General features: G+C 45.7%; 1 protein-coding gene across 1 annotated transcript in view; it reads right to left on the bottom strand.

Annotated features, from left to right (window-relative positions):
* Positions 1-13277: 13277 nt before the first annotated feature.
* Positions 13278-19898, bottom strand: part of NSMCE2 (NSE2 (MMS21) homolog, SMC5-SMC6 complex SUMO ligase) — a 375766-nt gene continuing 369145 nt past the window's right edge. The window contains exons 6-7 of the mRNA XM_040354955.1: positions 16055-16161; positions 13278-13431 (exon numbers count right to left, since the gene is read on the bottom strand). Of these exons, the coding sequence (XP_040210889.1) occupies positions 13323-13431; positions 16055-16161 (216 nt within the window). The 3' untranslated portion in view covers positions 13278-13322. The remainder of the gene's footprint in view (positions 13432-16054; positions 16162-19898) is intronic.

The raw sequence follows: 19898 nt of genomic DNA, 5'->3' as shown, positions 1-19898 counted from the left end.
ATAGCTTCCTTCACTTACCTCATCCTTCAATTTTGCTTTTAAATGTCCTTATTTCTTCTGAGAAATCCTCACTTCCTGTTCTCTGTCTGAAACTACACACAGTAATGCAAGGCTTTCTCCCTGGTGTGGAGAAAGCCTCTTGAGGGGGGAGGGGGCGAGCAGGAGGGTCAGGACACTCTCTACTTTGCAGATAGAGAAAGGAGCTGTGTGTTAGTGGAAGTCCTGACACTCCTGCTCGCCCCCTCCCCCCTCAAGAGGCTTTCTCCACACCAGGGAGAAAGCCTTGCATTACTGTGTGGAGTTACAGACAGAAGAACAGGAAGTGAGGATTTCTCAGAAGAAATAAGGACATTTAAAAGCAAAATGGAAGGATGAGGTAAGTGAAGGAGGACTGCACTAAGGTAAAGGAAGCTATTTGGGGATTTAATTTTTTTACCTTTACAACCCCTTTAAGACGGCTCCCATAGGGAAACATTGATTTTTTACACGTCATGCGACATGCGCTTCCAATATCGGAACGTTTGTCGCACCAGTGCCTAATGCACATCAATGGAAGAGGGATTAGAACACCTGTAAATTTTTATTGCGGTTTGTGCCATCTTTACTTGTCCCAGAAATCTGAGGTTAGAAGCGGATTGGCTACCACGCACAGCTGCACCAGATTTTGCACCCTCCAGTTTGTGCTGAAAAACAAAGGGGTACATTTATTTACTACAGATACCGCAGTCGGCTAAAACCGGCTTGGTTCTGAGTTGCTACATGGCTGCAAGCGGAAATCAGGCTTGCAGTGGTGAGAGCCTAAAAAGAAAACGAATGCAGCCAACACATCTAACGGGTAATATAACAAATCTTTGCTTTTGGGTTTAATAGCACTTTAATTCTTCTGTCTTTGCTGTTCTTTGGGGTGCAGGGGGAGGATAGGGAGGCCGCCGCGCACCTACCTGAGATGTGACGGTCTATTCTAGGCACATTTATAATTAGAACTTTCACTCCAGTTTTGTGGTCACTTCCTGTAGCTTGTGGTTGCTCTCCCACTTCTGTCTGTATGAATCACAGTCTGCATTGCTCTTCACCTGTTCCGCTCTCTGCAGTGTCAATGGCAATCAGGAACTTCAGACGTCACTTTCAGCTTGAGCAATGCAGATCTTCCGCAGAATCACGGCCACGTTCTGTCATCCCTCTCCTTTCACTGACTCTGCGGCTGGCCGCTCTTCTCCATTCCCTCCCCGCACAGCACCCTTGTCACATGCAGCCCGCTCACTCCATACAGATAGGAAAGGACAACACGCAGGATGCTGCAATGGGATGGGTGACCCAAGTCACCCCCTGTTATGGAGAGGTTCGGGGGCAGAACAAGGTATTCTTCTACATATTTTTGGTAAAAAAAAGTGTATATCGATTGCGCAAAAGTTATAGCATCTACAAAATAGGGGGATAGTTTCATGGCATTTTCATTATAATTTTTTTTTTTTTTTACTAGTAAAGGCGGCGTGACTGCGACATTATGGCAGACACATCGGACACTATTTTGGAACCATTGTCCTTTATACAGCGATCAGTGCTATACAAATGCACTGATTACTGTGTAAATGACACTGGGGTTAGTCACTAGGGGGCGATGAAGGGGTTAAGTGTGTCCTAGGGAGTAATTCTAACTGTGTGGGGGCGTGGCTACAAGTGAAACGACAGTGATCACTGCTCCCGATGACAGGGAGCAGTAGATCAGTGTCCTGTCACTAGGCAGAACAGGGAAATGCCTTGTTTACACAGGCATCTCCCCGTTCTGCAGCTCCGTGACACGATCGCGGGACATCGAGTCCATGGGACGCGTGGGCACGAAGCTCGCGCTCGCCCGCACGGTGGGATTTTCAAAGCAACGTACGGGTACGTTGCTTTGCCCACACAAGTTATTCTGCCGACGTATATGTTCGTGAAGTGGTCGGCAAGTGGTTAATAGAGCCTAGGGACCTGCCAGAGGCACTTGTCAAGAGTGCTGACTATGCTTGCCCTTTCTGCCCCCTCCATTCACAGTGCTGTACTATAGCTTCCGTCAATGAAAAGCACTTTGTGAATGGAGGAGGTGGTCCTTTCATTCATCCATCCTCCATTCATAAAATTACCTTTTCATTTCTGCACCTAAACGTAACGTTTTCGGTTTTAGTTTTACAGCCATTTACTCCTCGCTCTATTACTCATCTTCACACAGCCGTGTATATGGTTCCCTACAGAGCAATGCATCTATATTGAGATCAGTGTATTTTATTCCCGTGTGTAAGAGGCCTTAGGTTGCTTACACAAGGTATGGCAAACTTTCTTTGCAAGATTTTTATCATGGATTTCATATAGAAGGCCTCATGTACACAGGTGTACCTATGTGCACACCCAGGTGAAGTGATGATTTTGCCTGCATGGGATGCACATGTGTTCTGTGTGGGCAAAGACGCCCCTTCTCACAGGTGTACGGATGGGTAAGCCTGTCCAAGGCTTTGTGTACACGGGACGGTTTAACAACCTCTCCTGAACGATTTAACCTCTTAAGACCCGGACCAAAATGCAGGTAAAAGGACCTGGCCAGTTTTTGCAATTCGGCACTGCGTCGATTTAACTGACAATTGCGCGGTCGTGCGACGTGGCTCCCAAACAAAATTGGCGTCCTTTTCCCCCCACAAATAGAGCTTTCTTTTGGTGGTATTTGATCACCTCTGCGGTTTTTATTTTTTGCGCTATAAACAAAAATAGAGTGACAATTTTGAAAAAAATGCAATATTTTTTCCTTTTTGCTATAATAAATTTCCCCCAAAAATATATAATAAAAAAACATTTTTTTCCCTCAGTTTAGGCTGATACGTATTCTTCTACCTATTTTTGTAAAAAAAAAAAAAATCTCAATAAGCGTTTATCGATTGGTTTGCGCAAAATTTATAGGGGCAGATCCACAAAAGCATTACGCCGGAGTATCTCTTGATACGCCGGCGTAATTTTAAATCTCCCTCGTCGTATATTTGTTTTGTATCCACAAAACAAGATATGACGGCATCTGGGATCGATCCGACAGTGCGATCCGACAATAAAAATGCAATAAAACTATCCCCTATTTTGTAAACACTATGGGGCAGATATGGGGCAAATAGCCAAAAATGAAAAACGCCTATAAACGAAACACTTGAAATGCCTGTATACTCATCTTCTGTGCGCATTTTAATGGGCACTGATAAGGCGGCACCGATGAGGCGACACCAATGAGCGGGCACCGACGGGTACCATCGATGGGCACTGATATGCAGCACTGATGGGTGACACTTATGTGCACTGAACGGCTGCAAAGATGGGTACTTATGGGTGGCACTGCTGGGCACCGATATAGGTATCCCTGGTAGCACTGGCAGGCATAGTGGGTGGGCACTGACTGGTAGTTGCCTGGGCACAGATTTGCATTTCCCTGGTGGTCTAGGGGGGCATACCTGGTGGTCCAGTGTGGATGGCCATCCTGGTGGTCCTGGGTGGAATACAAGGGGGGCTGCGCTGATAAACAATCAGCACAGACCCCCCTGTCAGGAGAGCAGCCGATTGGCTCTCCTTTACTTGCGTCTGTCAGACGCGAGTGAGGAAAAGCCGATCAACGGCTCTTCCTGTTCACAGCGTGATCAGCCATGATTGATCAGACTGACACACCACACCACCGATCACCAGGGGCGCGCAACGGCTGTTATCCTGCTGGACATCATATAACATCCAGTCAGGATAACGCAAGCACCGCCCGGCCGTCATTTTGCTATAGGCCGGGCGGTGAGCGGTTAAGCGCTGCATTTCTTCACCTTAAATAATAATCTGATTGTTGGAACAAGGCTTTCGAGAGCCGATCACGACAACTCATGCAAAATTATCCGATGGTGTAAGCATGAAAATGCTTTTTGTATGATACCAGATCATATGATTTATGTTTAACCACTTGCCGACCTCCTCATGTAGATATACGTCAGCAGAATGGCACGGACAGGCACATGCACGTACCCGTACGTCCTCTGCTTGACGTGGGTGGGGGGTCCGATCGGGACCCCCCCCCCGCTACATGCGGCGGTCGGTAAGCCTCGGGGAGCGATCCGGGACGACGGCGCGGCTATTCGTTCTAGCCGCCCCCTCGCGATCGCTCCCCGGAGCTGAAGAACAAGGAGAGCCGTGTGTAAACACTGCTTCCCCGTGCTTCACTATGGCGGCGCATCGATCGAGTGATCCCTTTTATTAGGGAGACTCGATCGATGACATCAGTCCTACAGCCACACCCCCCTACAGTAGTAAACACACACTAAGTGAACACTAAATGTTACAGCGCCCCCTGTGTTTAACTCCCAAACTGCAACTGTAATTTTCACAATAAACAATGCAATTTAAATGCATTTTTTGCTGTGAAAATTACAATGGTCCCAAAAACGTGTCAAAATTGTCCGAAGTGTCCGCCATAATGTCGCAGTCACGAAAAAAAATCGCTGATCGCCGCCATTAGTAGTAAAAAAAAAAAAAAAAATGCAATAAAACTATCCCCTATTTTGTAAACGCTATAAATTTTGCGCAAACCAACCGATAAACCATTATTGCGATTTTTTTTTAACCAAAAATAGGTAGAAGAATACGTATCGGCCTAAACTGAGGAAATTTATTTTTTTATATATGTTTTTGGGGGATATTTATTATAGCAAAAAGTAAAAAATATTGCATTTTTTTCAAAATTGTCGCTCTATTTTTGTTTATAGCGCAAAAAATAAAAACCGCAGAGGTGATCAAATACCACCAAAAGAAAGCTCTATTTGCGGGGAAAAAAGGACGCCAATTTTGTTTGGGAGCCACGTCGCACGACCGCGCAATTGTCTGTTAAAGCGACGCAGTCCCGAACTGTAAAAACCCCTTGGGTCTTTAGGCAGCATATTGGTCCGGGGCTTAAGTGGTTAAGCAGTACAGCTTTTGTCTGAAAAAACAATAAAAATACACTACAGTACATTACATCACTTCCGAATTTGTATTCTATATTACTCACCCATATCTATTTAGATCTATTTTTAATTAAACTCTTATTAACTCGACATTAACATGCAAAAGGAATATCATTCGCCCGATAGTCTCATCATGTATACCAGGCATAAGGAGAGGGAAAAAAAACCACTCAACGGCATAATAGCATCAGAAAACGTTTTATTATCAGGGAAACCATCTGAGCGCAAGGACGAGGAGCATGGGGGTTACGGTGACAACACACAGAAGTCAGCAATTTATCCTAAAAATAAAAACAAGCCGATCAGCCTGTAATCAGTTGAGTAAACGGGTTGCTGGGAGTTGTAGTCCCTCAGCAGCGGGGGGGGGTCTGCTGTCTGTTTTTTTTCCTGCCTAATATCTAAACCCAAAATGTAGGAGTCAGAATGTTTGGGATCATGACTCAGTGTACCGATTTCCTAACCTGTTGCCACCCACATAAAGGTGGGCTTTCATTGTTCAAACATCGCACATATGCGTCACTGGGCAGCGGATGCTCTTGTATTGAGAGGGTGCACATTGCACGCTCCCAGCACAGGGACCAAGCTGTCCAAATCGTCTCTCGGTCCCCACTGAGACCGCTGGGACTGGCTCCTGATCATGTGGCCACTGTGACAGCCAATACCTGGGCATTCAGAACCTTTTAAAGGGACACCAAGGCAAGCAGGAAGGGGTTAAAGTGTATGCAGGGCCGCCATCAGGAATTATGGGGCGCCTTACACAGCTTCAGGCATGGGCCCCCTGGAACAGAGAACCGGGCGGGGGGTGCTGCCGACTCAAATTGAGGAGCGGGGGGGGGGGCTGCCGCGAATTGAGATTGAGAAGAGCGGGGGGGCTGCCGCAAATGAGATTGAGAAGAGCGGGGGGGCTGCCGCGAATTGAGATTGAGAAGAGCGGGGGGGGGGGGTGGATAGGGGGGGCGGCATGAATTGAAGCAGGGGGTGCCAAAAACAAAAAAGGAGAAATAATTTAAAAAAAAACTTCTAAAAAAAAAGGGGGGGGGGCTGCCATACGGGGACCTCTAGGCCCCTAAAAAAAAGGGGGGGTTGCCATCGGGGCCCCTTAAGGTGTACTGCTTGTACCCCCCTGATGGGGGCCCTGAGTGTATGTATAGCCAAAACTATAGTTAGTGAATGGATAGGAAGTATTGGACCCTGCCAGGCTTTTACCACTGTGCTGGAACATTCGATCGCTCCCTCTTTTGTCCTGGCGATCCTGGTCTCTGGTACAGAATGCAAAGGGAAACCTAAAATGTTTGAGCGGTCACATGAGCAGGAGCCGAAGGGGGAAATTCCAATGGGTTCACCTGTTCTGGTGACAACTATTCAAAGTTGGCTGTACACTAAAGCAGGCCATGAATGGATTCAAATTAGGTCGCTTCAGCAAGAACAGGACAAATTTTGATCCATTTTTTTTTTTTTTTAGACGATCACTGCCAGCAGGTATAGCCAGCAGCAGTGATCATTGTATTTGGTGTATTCGACCATTGAAACCTCCCACCGTCAGAAGACTCCCCCATCAACACTGACCATGTTGATGGGGGAATCGAGCAGTTCTCTTTCCTACAACCTGTGGTTAAAATAAAATAAAATTGATTACAGTGGAACTTCACTCTCTCAATCAACATTGGATTATTTTTTGCTAAGGGCAGATGGATTCCAGGAAGTAAATGCTACATGAATCGTTTGCCCTTACTCAAGATGGCCACAAACAGAAAAGCTAGGGCATTGATGGCGAACCTTGGCACCCCAGATGTTTCGGAACTACATTTCCCATGATGCTTAACTACACTGCAGCGTGCATGAGCATCATGGGAAATGTAGTTCCAAAACATCTGGGGTACCAAGGTTTTCCATCAGTCCACCCCTTATCAGAGCATATTTATAGCACTGGTCGCTGTATAAATGTGAATGGTCCCAAAATTGTCCTTTCTGTCTGCCGCAATATCGCAGTCCTGACAAAAATCGCAGATAACCGCCATTACTAGTAATAATAAAAAAAAAATGTCATAAATCTATCCCCTATTTTGTAGACGCTATAACTTTTGCGCAAACCAATTACTATACGCTTATTGATTTTTTTTTTTTACCAAAAATATGTAGAAGAATACATATCGGCCTAAACTGAGAAAAAAAAAATTGTTAAAATAAAAAAAAAATTGGGATATTTATTATAGCAAAAAACAAAAAGAATTGTGTTTTTTTTTCAAAATTGTCGCTTTTTTTTGTTTATAGCGCAAAAAATAAAAACCGCAGAGGTGATCAAATACCACAAAAATAAATCTCTATTTGATGGGGGAAAAAGGAGGTAAATTTTGTTTGGGAGCCACGTCGCATGACCGCGCAATTGTCAGTTAAAGCGACTCAGAGCTATCGCGAAAAGTGGCCTGGGCAGGAAGGGGGTGAAAATGCCCGGTATTGAAGTGGTTAATGTATGGCCTTGCCTAATTGAGCGTTGTCAACCGGAACCAGGAAGTGGGAGCCATGACTAAGCACTGAACTAGTGTGAAACGCATCAGCTGCTTCTTTTCACGATTTTTTGACTGTATCCTGTGATGCATTTCTATTTATTTTACCAATAAAGACAACTTAAGAAGTTCCTTTGGAGTGCGGCTATCCATCTGCAGGAGTGTGATTGCTGGCAGAATCTCCCGGTTTAGGAGATATTTTTCAAAAGGTATAAACCGTTGTCTACGCTCATACAGCGCAGCCGCAGTGACAATCTCATTCTTAAAAAACGGCAATGCCGTATTTCCCGGCACCCGCGAGTGACGTCAGGGCCGCTCCGGCCAATCACAGCGCTGAAGCGGCGATACCCGGAAGTAACCTTCCGGGTATGTGTGAAGAAATGCCTGGGGCCGGAGGGGGACACGAGTACGGCTTCGATCTAAGGTAAGTAATGCATAATGAGCTAGTATGCCAGTCACACTAGCTCATTATGGCTTTGTCTTGCAAGTTTTTTTTTTTTTTTAACAGGGTTTACAACCACTTTAATGCAATGCTCCTTAAAGGAGTTGTAAAGGAAAACATTTTTTTGCCTAAAATTAATGTCTGCAAGGTAGACAGACAGAATAGTGGAATGTTTCTGTTAAAAAACGAGTAAATACCTATTAAATTCCTTCATCTATATCACCTCCGGGAATTCTAGTTTCTGTTCTCTCATTCACTTCCTGGTTTGCGGCGCTCGTTCATGTAAGAACTACATTTCCCAGTATGCATTGCGGCACGCCCAGTAATTCACACCTACTTGAAGTCTCTAACACATAGAGAGCGTCCTGCCGATCAGATGGAGGGGGTGAGCACGTTACTGACCACCACAGTAAAGCCTCCCTTCACAGTGGTCAGTAACAATCAGACAAGCAGGAAGTGAACAGAACAGAGAAGAAATAGAGCAACTTCTGAGCAAAAACGAACAATGAGGAAGTGGAAAGAGGAATGTCCGCAGGTAAAGGATGCTTATTATGAAAAAAAAAAATATTTCCTTTACAACCCCTTTAATGCAATGCTCCTTAATGTGCTTTAACAATGTAACTGGGTCCTTATTCTAATCTGAGGATGAGCTATAAAATACCAAAGAAGATCTAATCTGGCCCCAATACCCTGGGGTACCACCCCCTTCATATATAATCTAAAACAGACTGAATGGCATTTTCCAGTATTCATCAATGAATAGAATTTATATATACACACAATCCCAGCTATAGATATACAATATATATTTTAATTGATGTAATTATGAATGCTGGCTTATTAGAATGACTCAGCTCTGCATTATATAGGAATACTAAAGGCTTTTAAGTTTCCTTTTGCATTTCCCTAATCATCCATTCTATACAGCACATGCCTTTAGTGAGGTATCCGGTAACACGTACAGAGAGAAATGAGACAAAAACAAGAGAGGAACAATATTAAAGGAGAATATGGACCTTTTTTTGGCCCTACTTCTCCTATGGATCACAGTTCGTTCTGCACTCCTGTGACCTGTTTTCAGCAGAGAGCAGGCTAAAGCCCGCTGTCGGCTGATGTCACCCAGCCGATCCTGGCTGGGGAAAAATCCAGCCCATATGTTGGTACACAGAATGAACTTCAAAGTTTATTGACATTTGTAGGCAATTAACCACTTAAGCCCCGGACCATTTGGCTGGCCAAAGACCAGGCCACTTTTTGCGATTCGGCACTGCTTCGCTTTAACCGACAACTGCGCGGTCGTGCGATGTGGCTCTCAAACAAAATTGACGTCCTTTTTTTCCAACAAATAGAGCTTTCTTTTGGTGGTATTTGATCACCTCTGCGGCTTTTATTTTTTGACTATAAACAAAAATAGAGCAAACATTTTGAAAAACAAAGGCTATATTTTTTACTTTTTGCCCAAAAAAGATATATAGTTGGATTCAAAAAGACGCGCCTAACGTTAGGCAGGCATAGTTCATCTCATATAAGCTACGCCGCCGTAAGTTAGAGAGGCAAGTGCTGTATTCACAAAGCACTTGCCTCCTAAGTTACGGCGGCGTAGCGTAAATGGGCCGGCGTAAGCGCGCCTAATTCAAATTGTGAAGAAGTGGGCGTGTTTTATGCCAATGATTCTTGACCCAACGTGATTGGCGTTTTGAACGAACGGCGCATGCGCCGTCCGTGGACGTATCCCAGTGTGCATGCTCCAAATTGCGCCGCAAAGACTTATTGGTTTCGACGTGAACGTAAATTACGCCCAGCCCCATTCACGGACGACTTACGCAAAAATGTTAAAATTCGACGCGGGTCCGACGTCCATACTTAACATTGGCAGTGCCATCTTTTTGGTGGAATATCTCTAGGCCTGAAAACGCCTTACGTAAACGGCGTATCTTTACGTAAGGCGTATCTTTACTGCGACGGCCGGGTGTACGTTCGTGAATAGGCGTATCTCGCTGATTTACGCATTCTAGGCGTAAATCAGCGTACACGCCCCTAGCGGCCAGCCTACATAGCTAGATTTAAGTGTATCTCAATTTGAGAATACACTTAAATTTAGGACGGCGCAGATTCAGAGTTACGACGGCGTATCTACTGATACGCCGGCGTAACTCTCTCTGAATCTGGCTAATAAAAAATGTTTTTTCATCAGGCCTAAACATATTCTTCTACATATTTTTGGTCAAAAAAGGAATCGCAATAAGCGTTTCAAGATTGGTTTGCGCAAAAGTTATAGCGTCTACAAAATAGGAGATAATTTCATTGCATTTTTATTAATATTTATTACAATTTTTTTTACCAGTAATGGCGGCGATCAGCGAATTTTATCGTGACTGCGACATTATGGCGGACACATCAGACACTTTTGACACTATTTTGGGGCCATTGTCATTTTTACAGCGATCAGTGCTATAAAAAATGCACCGATTACTGTAAAAATTACATTGGCAGTAAAGGGGTTAACCTGTAGGGGGCGCTGAAGGGGGTTAAGTGTGTCCTAGGGAGTCATTCCAACTGTTAGGGGGCGTGGCTACGAGTGACACGTCACTGATCGCTGTTCCGGATGACAGGGAGCAGACGATCAGTGGTATTTTTCCCTGAAGAAGATTCATTTATAATAACATGATTGAAACGCGTTGGGTACCCCCTCTGCTGTATTCCTCGGCACAATCAACGATGGAGGGAACAACAAGTAGATGGGGATTACCGCTTTATGATTAACAGCAAATTGTATAATATTGATAATACCAATGATGCAATGTGTTGTATTTTTTAGCATGAGAGATTTTTTTTCATAGAAAATATTTTTTCCATAATAAATATAAATTTTATATACATGAAATTTCATTCTTTAACCCCTTCCTTACCGGGCCATTATAAAATGACGCCGGCAGGAACCCTCCCTCCCTCCGGGTGGACATCATATGACGTCCTTTCTTCCCGGCAATCTAGGGCGTGCGTGCGCTCGTGACTTAGTGCGTGTGCACGGTGGCCGCGATGCCCGCCGGGGACCCGTGATTACACAGATCCACCTCCTGTCAGAGGTGAGGAGACCGATGTGTGTCCCCAGTACAGAGCCCCCCTCCCCCTACAGTAAGAATCACTCCCAGGGAACATATTAACCCCTTCAGCGCCCCCTAGTGTTAACCCCTTCCCTGCCAGTCACATTTACACAGTAATCAGTGCAGTTTTATAGCACTGATCGCTGTATAAATGTGAATGGTCCCAAAAACGTGTCAAAAGTGTCCAATCTGTTCGCCGCGACGATCTGTCGCCGCAGATCGTCGTCATTACTAGTAAACAAATAAAAATAAAATAAAAATAAATCTATCCCCTATTTTGTAGACACTATAACTTTTGCGCAAACCAATCAATATCCCCCTTTTGCGATTTTTCTTTCCCAAAAATATGTAGAAGAATACGTATTGGTCTAAACTGATTACAATTTTTTGTTTTTTTTATTGTGATATTTACTAAATCAAAAAGTAAAAAATATTTTTTTTTTTTTTTAAATCGTTGCTCTTCTTTTGTTTATAGCGCAAAAAAATTAAAAACGCAGATGTGATCAAATAACACCAAACGAAAGCTCTATTTGTGGGGAAAAAAAACACATAAAGATTTCATTTGGGTACAGTGGTGTATGACCGCGCAATTGTCATTCAAAGTGCGACAGCGCTGAAAATTAAAAATTGGTCTGGGCAGGAAGGGGGGTGAAAATGCCCTGTATGGAAGTGGTTAATTGCCTACAAAATCCCATATACGTTGAGGTTCATTCTATGTATTGACAGGGGATGGTGGCAATCTACATATGTGGCCCTGTGAATCACCTAAGCCCATATGTTTGTTTCCGCCCACAGCCCTTGCGGGCAGCGATCCGCTGAGAGCCTGAGGCTCCATTCACACCTAGGCGTTTTAACGCCTGAAGCCCGACGCTATTGCAGCCTGAAATACGCTGGAGGGGTGATTTAACATTGTTCTCTATGGAGATGGTTCACATCTCCACGCCGAAAGCCGAAACGCTGTACGCCTGAAGCTCAAAACAAGTCCCTGACCCTTTTTTTCAGGCGGCTTCGGCGTTCGGCATAGCCGACAATGTGTAAATCACCCCTCCAGCGAAAACCGCGGTAAAAAACGCTGCGTTTTGTCGCTGCAAATCGCGGTAAAAAACGCTGCAATTTGTCGCGGCAAATCGCCACGCTAAGGTGTGAATGCAGCCTTAGTCAGTCGCTCCCGCCCCCTCCACAGCCCAGCGCTCCAGTGAGTGCTGGAGAGCCAGAGCAGAGAACCGGTGACTGACAGTCATGGCTCTCTGCTCAGAATGGTGGGAGAGAACTGAGCGATCAGCCGCGTTTGATCGCTCAGTTATCACTGCAGAGCTGCCGGGGAATCGAAGCTGCATCCACCTAGGTGTGTATAAAATGTTTATATATTTTTATTAAATCCCGAACTTCTCATAAGAAATAGTATTCCTTGGAAAGCTTACCCCAGATAACATCTGTGAACACGCATAGGAAATATGCACATTAAAGAGGAGTTCCACCCAAAAATGGAACTTCCTCTTAACCCACTCCTCACCCCCTTACATGCCACATTTGGCATGTAATTTTTTTGGGGGGGGAGTGGGGGCTTCAGAAGAAGGGGACTTCCTGTCCCACTTCCTCCTTCCCCCAAGGGGCTGCAAAGGCGATTAAGCTTAATCGCCTTTTGGCAGCCCCTCCCTGTAGGCGATCGCCTAGGACACGTCAGGTCCTAGGCGATCGCCTGTCCAATCAAACAGCGCAGCGCCGGGCCGCGCACATGCGCAGTGCCGCTCGTGCATGCGCAGTGGGTGCCCGGCCGTGAAGCCGAAAGCTGTCACGGCCGGGTGCCCACAGTGACAATGAAGACGCCGGCCGGGGAGGGGGGGGGAGAGGAGCGGAGCCCCGGCCGGCGCGTCGCTGGAACGCTGGAGCAGGTAAGTGTCAGTTTATTAAAAGCCAGCAGCTACACTTTTTGTAGCTGCTGACTTTTAATAAACTTAAAAAATGGGTGGAAAACCCCTTTAACGGGAACACTGGGTATGCTGTCTTTGAAATGATTCTACTCTGTGACTGCAGATGACTTTAGTGGGAAATCTAAACAGATAGGACCTTTCGTGACAACTATTTAAACTGACATTAATTAAGCTTTTCCTGGCTGACGAGGGTATGATAGGGTAGCCCTGTATTAATAATAACAATTGCTTCCAGGAACTTCTACATTTTAAACATGTGTAAGTGAAGCCTTACAGCTGCACATAATCATTAGATATTTATTTTTCTTTCATCTTTTATCAAAGATTCGGGAGGGCCACATCCAGTTTCAAGCTCATCAATGGCTTTGCTTTTTATTGTGAACCTCCATGGCTCTTTTTAGGGCCGTGTCTGGAACAAGGTCGGTGGTATTGACGTTGTGGTTGTCGCAGCCAATCCTTGGACACCTGCAGAGACAAGAGACAGATTACAAAATGTACAGAACATCAGAGCAGGAAACGTCTCGCTGTCACAGGCAGCGGCTTTAGGTTTCAGTAATTGTATTGATCTCGAGGAAAAAAGTACAGCGACAATCAATCCACATGAAATGAGCAGAACTTGTTATGTAAGTGGAAGAAATAGGATCAGAAAAAAGGAACAAGTGAAACCCATCAGAGGGTGTGATAGATGACTGCCAGGAATAGGAATTATCTTGGAAGATCTAGAAAGATCTAGAAAAATAGAAAAGTGACGCCAGAAAAAAAAGACCAAGTGGACCATCACAGAAAAGGGACCAAGCCTGCCCTTTTTATTTCCTTATTTCCCTTTTTATTTATTTATCGCCCAAATTGTCCCCTCTGCCCCTCCCAGGACCTCATGCTCTCTAGCTCCCTTGTTACTTCCTCCCATGCTCACCTTCAGGACTTCTCCAGAGCCTCTCCCATCCTCTGGAACTCCCTGCCCTGGTATGTCCAATCAGCCCCACACTGTCCACCTTTAGGAGATCCCTGAAAACTCATTTATTCAGGGAAGCCTACCCCACACCCACCTAACAACTGTCCCCTAGCCAACCCCATCAAATCATTCTCTGCAGCTATTACCTTTGTACCACCACCCCCTCCCTTTAGAATGTAAGCTCTATGAGCAGGGCCCTCTTGTACCTTCTGTATTGAACTGTACTGCAATTGTGCTGTCACCCCTCTACATTGTAGAGCACCACCATTGTGCGGAAGTTACATTTTTGGGTTGAACTCCACTCTAAACAGCAGGGGGCAGATCCACAAAGAGAGTACGCCGGCGTATCTAGTGATACGCCGGCGTACTTTCAAACTTCCTGCGTCGTATCTTTGGTTGGAATCCTCAAAACAAGATACGACGGCATCTGGGTTAGATCCGACAGGCGTACGCCTTCGGATTTAAGATGCAATTCTTCGGCGTCCGCTGGGTGGCGTTCCCGTCGTAATCCGCGCCGAGTATGCAAATGAGCTATTTCCGACGATCCACGAACGTACGAGCGGCCGTCGCATTCTTTTACGTCGTCTATAGTCGGCTTTTTCCTGCGTATAGTTAAAGCTGCTATATGGTGGCGTACTCAATGTTAAGTATGGCTGTAATTTAAAAAAAAAATTTTTGTTTGCGTAAGTCGTCCGTGAATCAGGCTGGACGTAATTTACGTCCACGTCGAAACAATGACGTCCTTGCGACGTCATTTAGCGCAATGCACGGCGGGAAATTTAGGGACGGCGCATGCGCAGTTAGTTCGGCGCGGGGACGCGCTTCATTTAAATGAAACACGCCCCCTACTCGCCGCATTTGAATTGTACGCCATTACGCCGCGAGAGATACACTACGCCGCCGTAACTTACAGCGCGAATTCTTTGTGGATTCGAAGCTGGGAACAGTAAGTTACAGCGGCGTAGCGTATCTCACATACGCTGCGCCCATGCAATTGTTTGTGGATCTGCCCCCAGCTCTCCACCCATCTTTCAGCAGCACTGCACACCTTTTAGTTGTGTGACGGGATGACTGCACTCCTGTACATGCACAGGAATGATGTCCTCCTGCTCCGGCCAATGAAGACAGCAGCAACCTGGAATTCAGCAGAAGCCTACAGAAGATGTTGGCGCTGACAAGGGACTTTAGACTGTTGAAGGAAAGGTAAGTATCATGGAGTTTAGCTCTGCTTTAAACCCCTTTCACAGTGGGGCCGCCTGTGCGTTAGTGGTAAAGTGCAGCTCGTTTTAGCGGCGCCTTACTGACATTTAATCTGCGCTTTTTGGCCACTAGTGGGCGCTTTTAACCCCCGCAATCGGCCAAAAAAAAGGGTTTAAAAACGCCTGTGTTGTGGCGCTTCCGAAACGCTTTTCAGGCACTTTGGAAGTGCTGCCTGTTCATAGCAATGGGCAGGGGCAGCGCTCCCAAACCGCCCCAAAGATGCTGCTTGCAGGACTTTTCCTAATGTCCCTCAAGCGCACCGCCCCAGTGTGAAAGCACGCGGTTTTCATATTCGGGTGGCATGGGAGGCAGTTTTCAGGCGCTTTCTAGCGCCAAAACGCCTAAAACTGCCTCAGTGTGAAAGGGGTCTTATTGCAGTCCATTGGTTGGTAGGAAGTAGGTGGTGGTGGTTCTTGTAGTCCTATAGAGTACATTTGCACTGTATGCATGAAAGTCCTCATTTACAGCATACTACAGCACACATTCATGCGAAGGCCGTGCTAACATGCATGGGGTGCGTTCAGTGTGGTGCACCTGATTGGATGTCAGACTATGATTAGCAGCGGTGTCTGTGCCCCCACATGAATGGGAGTGCCTGCACGGGGTACGTGCAACATCTGTGCATCCATGGGCAGGTAAGCATGGCACTCGCCCGTGTGGACGCTGTAGCACGCCCGTGTGGACGCTGTAGCACGCCCGTGTGGACGCTGTAGCACGCCCGTGTGGACGCTGTAGCACGCCCGTGTGGACGCTGTAGCACGCCCGTGTGAACGAAGACTAAAATCTCACTTCATCAAGCAAGCAGAAAATCCATGACGTTTCAATACGTATTTCCTTCTGATTTGAATCTGGACAAATACAGTTTAGGGAACTCACCTGGCAGGTTTCTTCTTCTTGTGTCTGTCCTGAATCAACTTTTCAATTGCCTCCTTCTCATAGCTATGGCCACATATTTTATTCTTCACCGGGTTCACCATATCCATCTGTCATGACAAGACCACAAAGCTAAAGTTAAAACCCACTGGGAATTTCTTAGTAGATTAAAATAAAAAACAAATTTATGGAACACGCAAAATCAGTTAGTTGACAACACTTTCCAATAAACATTGCAAACTGTACCCAAGTCAGAAAGAGGTATGCAGGTTATATTATAGTGGTTGTAAACCCTTATATACACCCATTGGAAGTGACTGGCCTCAGGTGATGCACAAAGATGAAACAACCCCCCTCCTACATAAGTTGTACCAGTTTATCTGCAGTGTTCTCTTCTCTACAGCCCTTACAGAATCCAGAGTTTATAAAGCCTGTCTGAGCTGTCAGAAGATAGGGGATTGGGAGCTGAAATCGCATTGCAGAGAGAGCTGAATAGAGGGAAGGGACACCCGCCCCCTCCACACAGCACACAGGAACAGAGATGAATGGAGTGTGGAAGTAGGGGTGGCGCTACCTTAATAGATGCATAAATATAATATTGGAAAAAATGTGCAAAACTGATAGTGTTGATGATATGTTTACCATAATGGTATAAAGTGCAAAACCAATAAATAAATATATAAATAGTAAATAAATGGAATAAAATTAATTGGATATCATATACAATTGTGCACATTGATTATTAGTGTTAAACGTCCATAGGCAGTGTATGAGTTACTGTGATATCACAATCCAAAATATCACAGTAACTCATACACTGTCTATGGACGTTTAACAATAATAATCAGTGGGGTAGATTCAGGTACAGCTGCGCGCTCCTTACGGAGGCGCAGTGTACCCTTTTTACCCTGCTCCTACGCAAATTATTTGCGCTACGCTTCATTCATGAAGCAGTAGCCATGTAAGTTGCGTGGGCGCTCCTCAAAAATGCCCTGCGTAAGGGCGCCTAATGTAAATGATCCCGTAGGGGACGGGAATAATTTAAATTAGGCGCGTTCCCGCGCCGAGCGTAGAGCGCATGCTCCGTCTGGAAACTTTCCCGACGTGCATTGCGGTAAATGACGTCGCAAGGACGTCATTTGCTTCAAAGTGAACGTGAATGGCGTCCAGCGCCATTCACGATTCACTTACGCAAACGACGTCAAATTTAAACCTTGCGACGCGGGAACGACGGGTATCCTCAGCATTGGCTGCCCCTGCTTTTAGCATGTGCAGCCTTACGCGAAACCCGACGTACGCAAACGACGTAAACTGCGTACGCAGGGCTCGTGTAACGTTGTGAATCGGCGTTAGTATGCAATTTGCATACTATACGCTGACCACTACGGGAACGCCACCTAGCGGCCTGCGTAAGAATGCAGCCTAAGATATGAGGGCATAAGAGCCTTATGCCACGCATATCTTAGGCTGCAGTCAGCGTAACGAGCTCTCTGAATCAGGAGAAGTCGTTACGCCGGCGCAAGTAAGCAATTGCGCTGCGTAACTATGGTTACGCAGACGCAATTGCTTCTTGAATCTGGGCCACTGTGCACAATTGTATATGATATCCAATAAATTTTATTCCATTTATTTACTATTTATATATTTATTTATTGGTTTTGCACATATTAAGCACAGGTGCACGTTATACCGTAAACATATCATCAACACTATCAGTTTTGCAAATTTTGTCAATATTGGACTAGATTCAGTAACACTTACGACGGGCGTATCAGTAAATACGCCGTCGTAAGTCCGAATCCGCGCCGTCGCAACTTTAAGCGTATGCTCAAATTGAGATACGCTTAAATGTTGCCAAGATACGACCGGCGTAAGTCTCCTACGCTGTCGTATCTTAGGGTGCATATTTACGCTGGCCGCTAGGTGGCGCTTCCGTTGATTTCAGCGTAGAATATGCAAATGAGCTAGATACGCCGATTCAGAAACGTACGTGCGCCCGGCGGATTTTTTTACGTCGCTTGCGTAAGGCTTTTTCCGGCGTAAAGTTACTCCTGCTATATGAGGCATAGAATGTTAAGTATGGACGTCGGGACAGCGTAGAATTTTACGTCGTTTGCGTAAGTCGCTCGCAAATAGGGCTTAGCGTAAATTACGTTCACGTCGAAAGCATTGACTATTTGCGATGTGATTAGGAGCATGCGCACTGGGATACGTTCACGGACGGCGCATGCGCAGTTCGTTAGAGACGTCATTTACGTGGGGGTCATGTTTTATTTACATAAAACACGCCCACCTCCTCACAATTTGAATTAGGCGTGCTTACGCCGGCAGATTTACGATACGCCGCCGTAACTTAGGGCGCAGGTTCTTTGTGAATACAGAACCTGCCTCACTAAGTTACAGCGGCGTAGCGTATCTCAGAGTTACGGCGGGCTATCTGAATCTAGTCCATTATATTTATGCATCTATTAAGGTAGCGCCACCCCTACTTCCACACTCTATTCAATTCATTATTTAACCTAGGTGGAATAAATTACGTAGAGGCAGCTGCTTTAAATTTTCTAGGGGTGTCAAAACCCTATATATACATTCATGACTAACCATTCACTGGCACTATTTGTTTCCATTGCGCGGATTCATTTACACCATTTCAGGAACAGAGCTGAGGCTGTCAATCGGCTGGAGGTCCTTCCCCCGTCACCTTTTTTTTCTTGGTGTCAGGAAAACTTGTCAGAAGTGATTCCTGCTGATAGCAGAGGAACAGGGCAGCAGACAGAAATCACACTTATGCCGCGTACACACGATCGGAATTTCCGATGAAAAAAGTGGATTTTTTTCATCGGAAATTCCGATCGTGTGTGGGCCCCATCGGACTTTTTTCCCATCGGTGTTTAGAAATAGAACGGCCCGGATTCACATACATCGGCGCATATTTATGCCACCGTAGCGTATCTCTTTTACGCTACGCCGGCGCAGCGCACATATGCAAGCACTGGACTCACAAAGCACTTGCTCCCACTCGCTCTTAAACATACGCTGGGTTTCCTCGGTGTAAGCCAGTGTAGGTGGAAGTGGGCATGAGCCATGCTAATGAGGCGTGACCCCATGCAAATGATGGGCCAAGCGCCATAGAAGTACTTAAAATGAACGGCGCATGCGCCGTCCCGTGGGCGCATCCCAGTTCGCATGCTCAGAATCACGTCGAGACAACTGCCTAAGATACGTTGAATCACTGCCTACGACGAGAACGTAACCTACGCCTAGTCATATTCACGTACAATGTAAATGACAAAAGATACGACGGCTTGTGTTCCCTGGTCCATACCTTTGCATGAGTTGCGCCTCCTATATGGGGAATAACTTTACGCCGGACGAACGACTTGCGCAAACCGCGTATATTATGCACCGGGCGCAACTACGTTTGTGAATCGGCGTATCTCCCTCATTTGCATATGTGCATAGAAAATCTATGGGAGCGGCAAATGCGCCCGGCGTAGGCAAGTTACGTCGGTCGTAGGAAGCCTATTTTCAGGCGTATCTAGTTTTGTGGGCATGGCGCACAGATACGACGGCGGATATTTACACTTAAGCGGTGTATTTCGAGATACGTCGGCGTAAGTGCTTTGTGAATCCGGGCCAACATGTTTTATTTTTTTCCGATGGAAAACAAAATGATAGGAAATTCCTATCATCTGTGTGCAACTCCCAAGCATGCTTAGAATCAAGTCGACGCATGCTCAGAAGCATTGAAATTCATTTTTCTCAGCTCGTCGTCGTGTTTTTTTACGTCACCGCATTTTGGATGGTCGGAAATTTAGTCAGACAGTCTGTATGCAAGACTGATGGA

Source organism: Rana temporaria, chromosome 5, assembly GCF_905171775.1.
Source record: "Rana temporaria chromosome 5, aRanTem1.1, whole genome shotgun sequence".
In the NCBI taxonomy this organism is placed as follows: Eukaryota; Metazoa; Chordata; class Amphibia; order Anura; family Ranidae; genus Rana; species Rana temporaria.
This window is presented reverse-complemented; position numbering and strand designations above follow the sequence as displayed.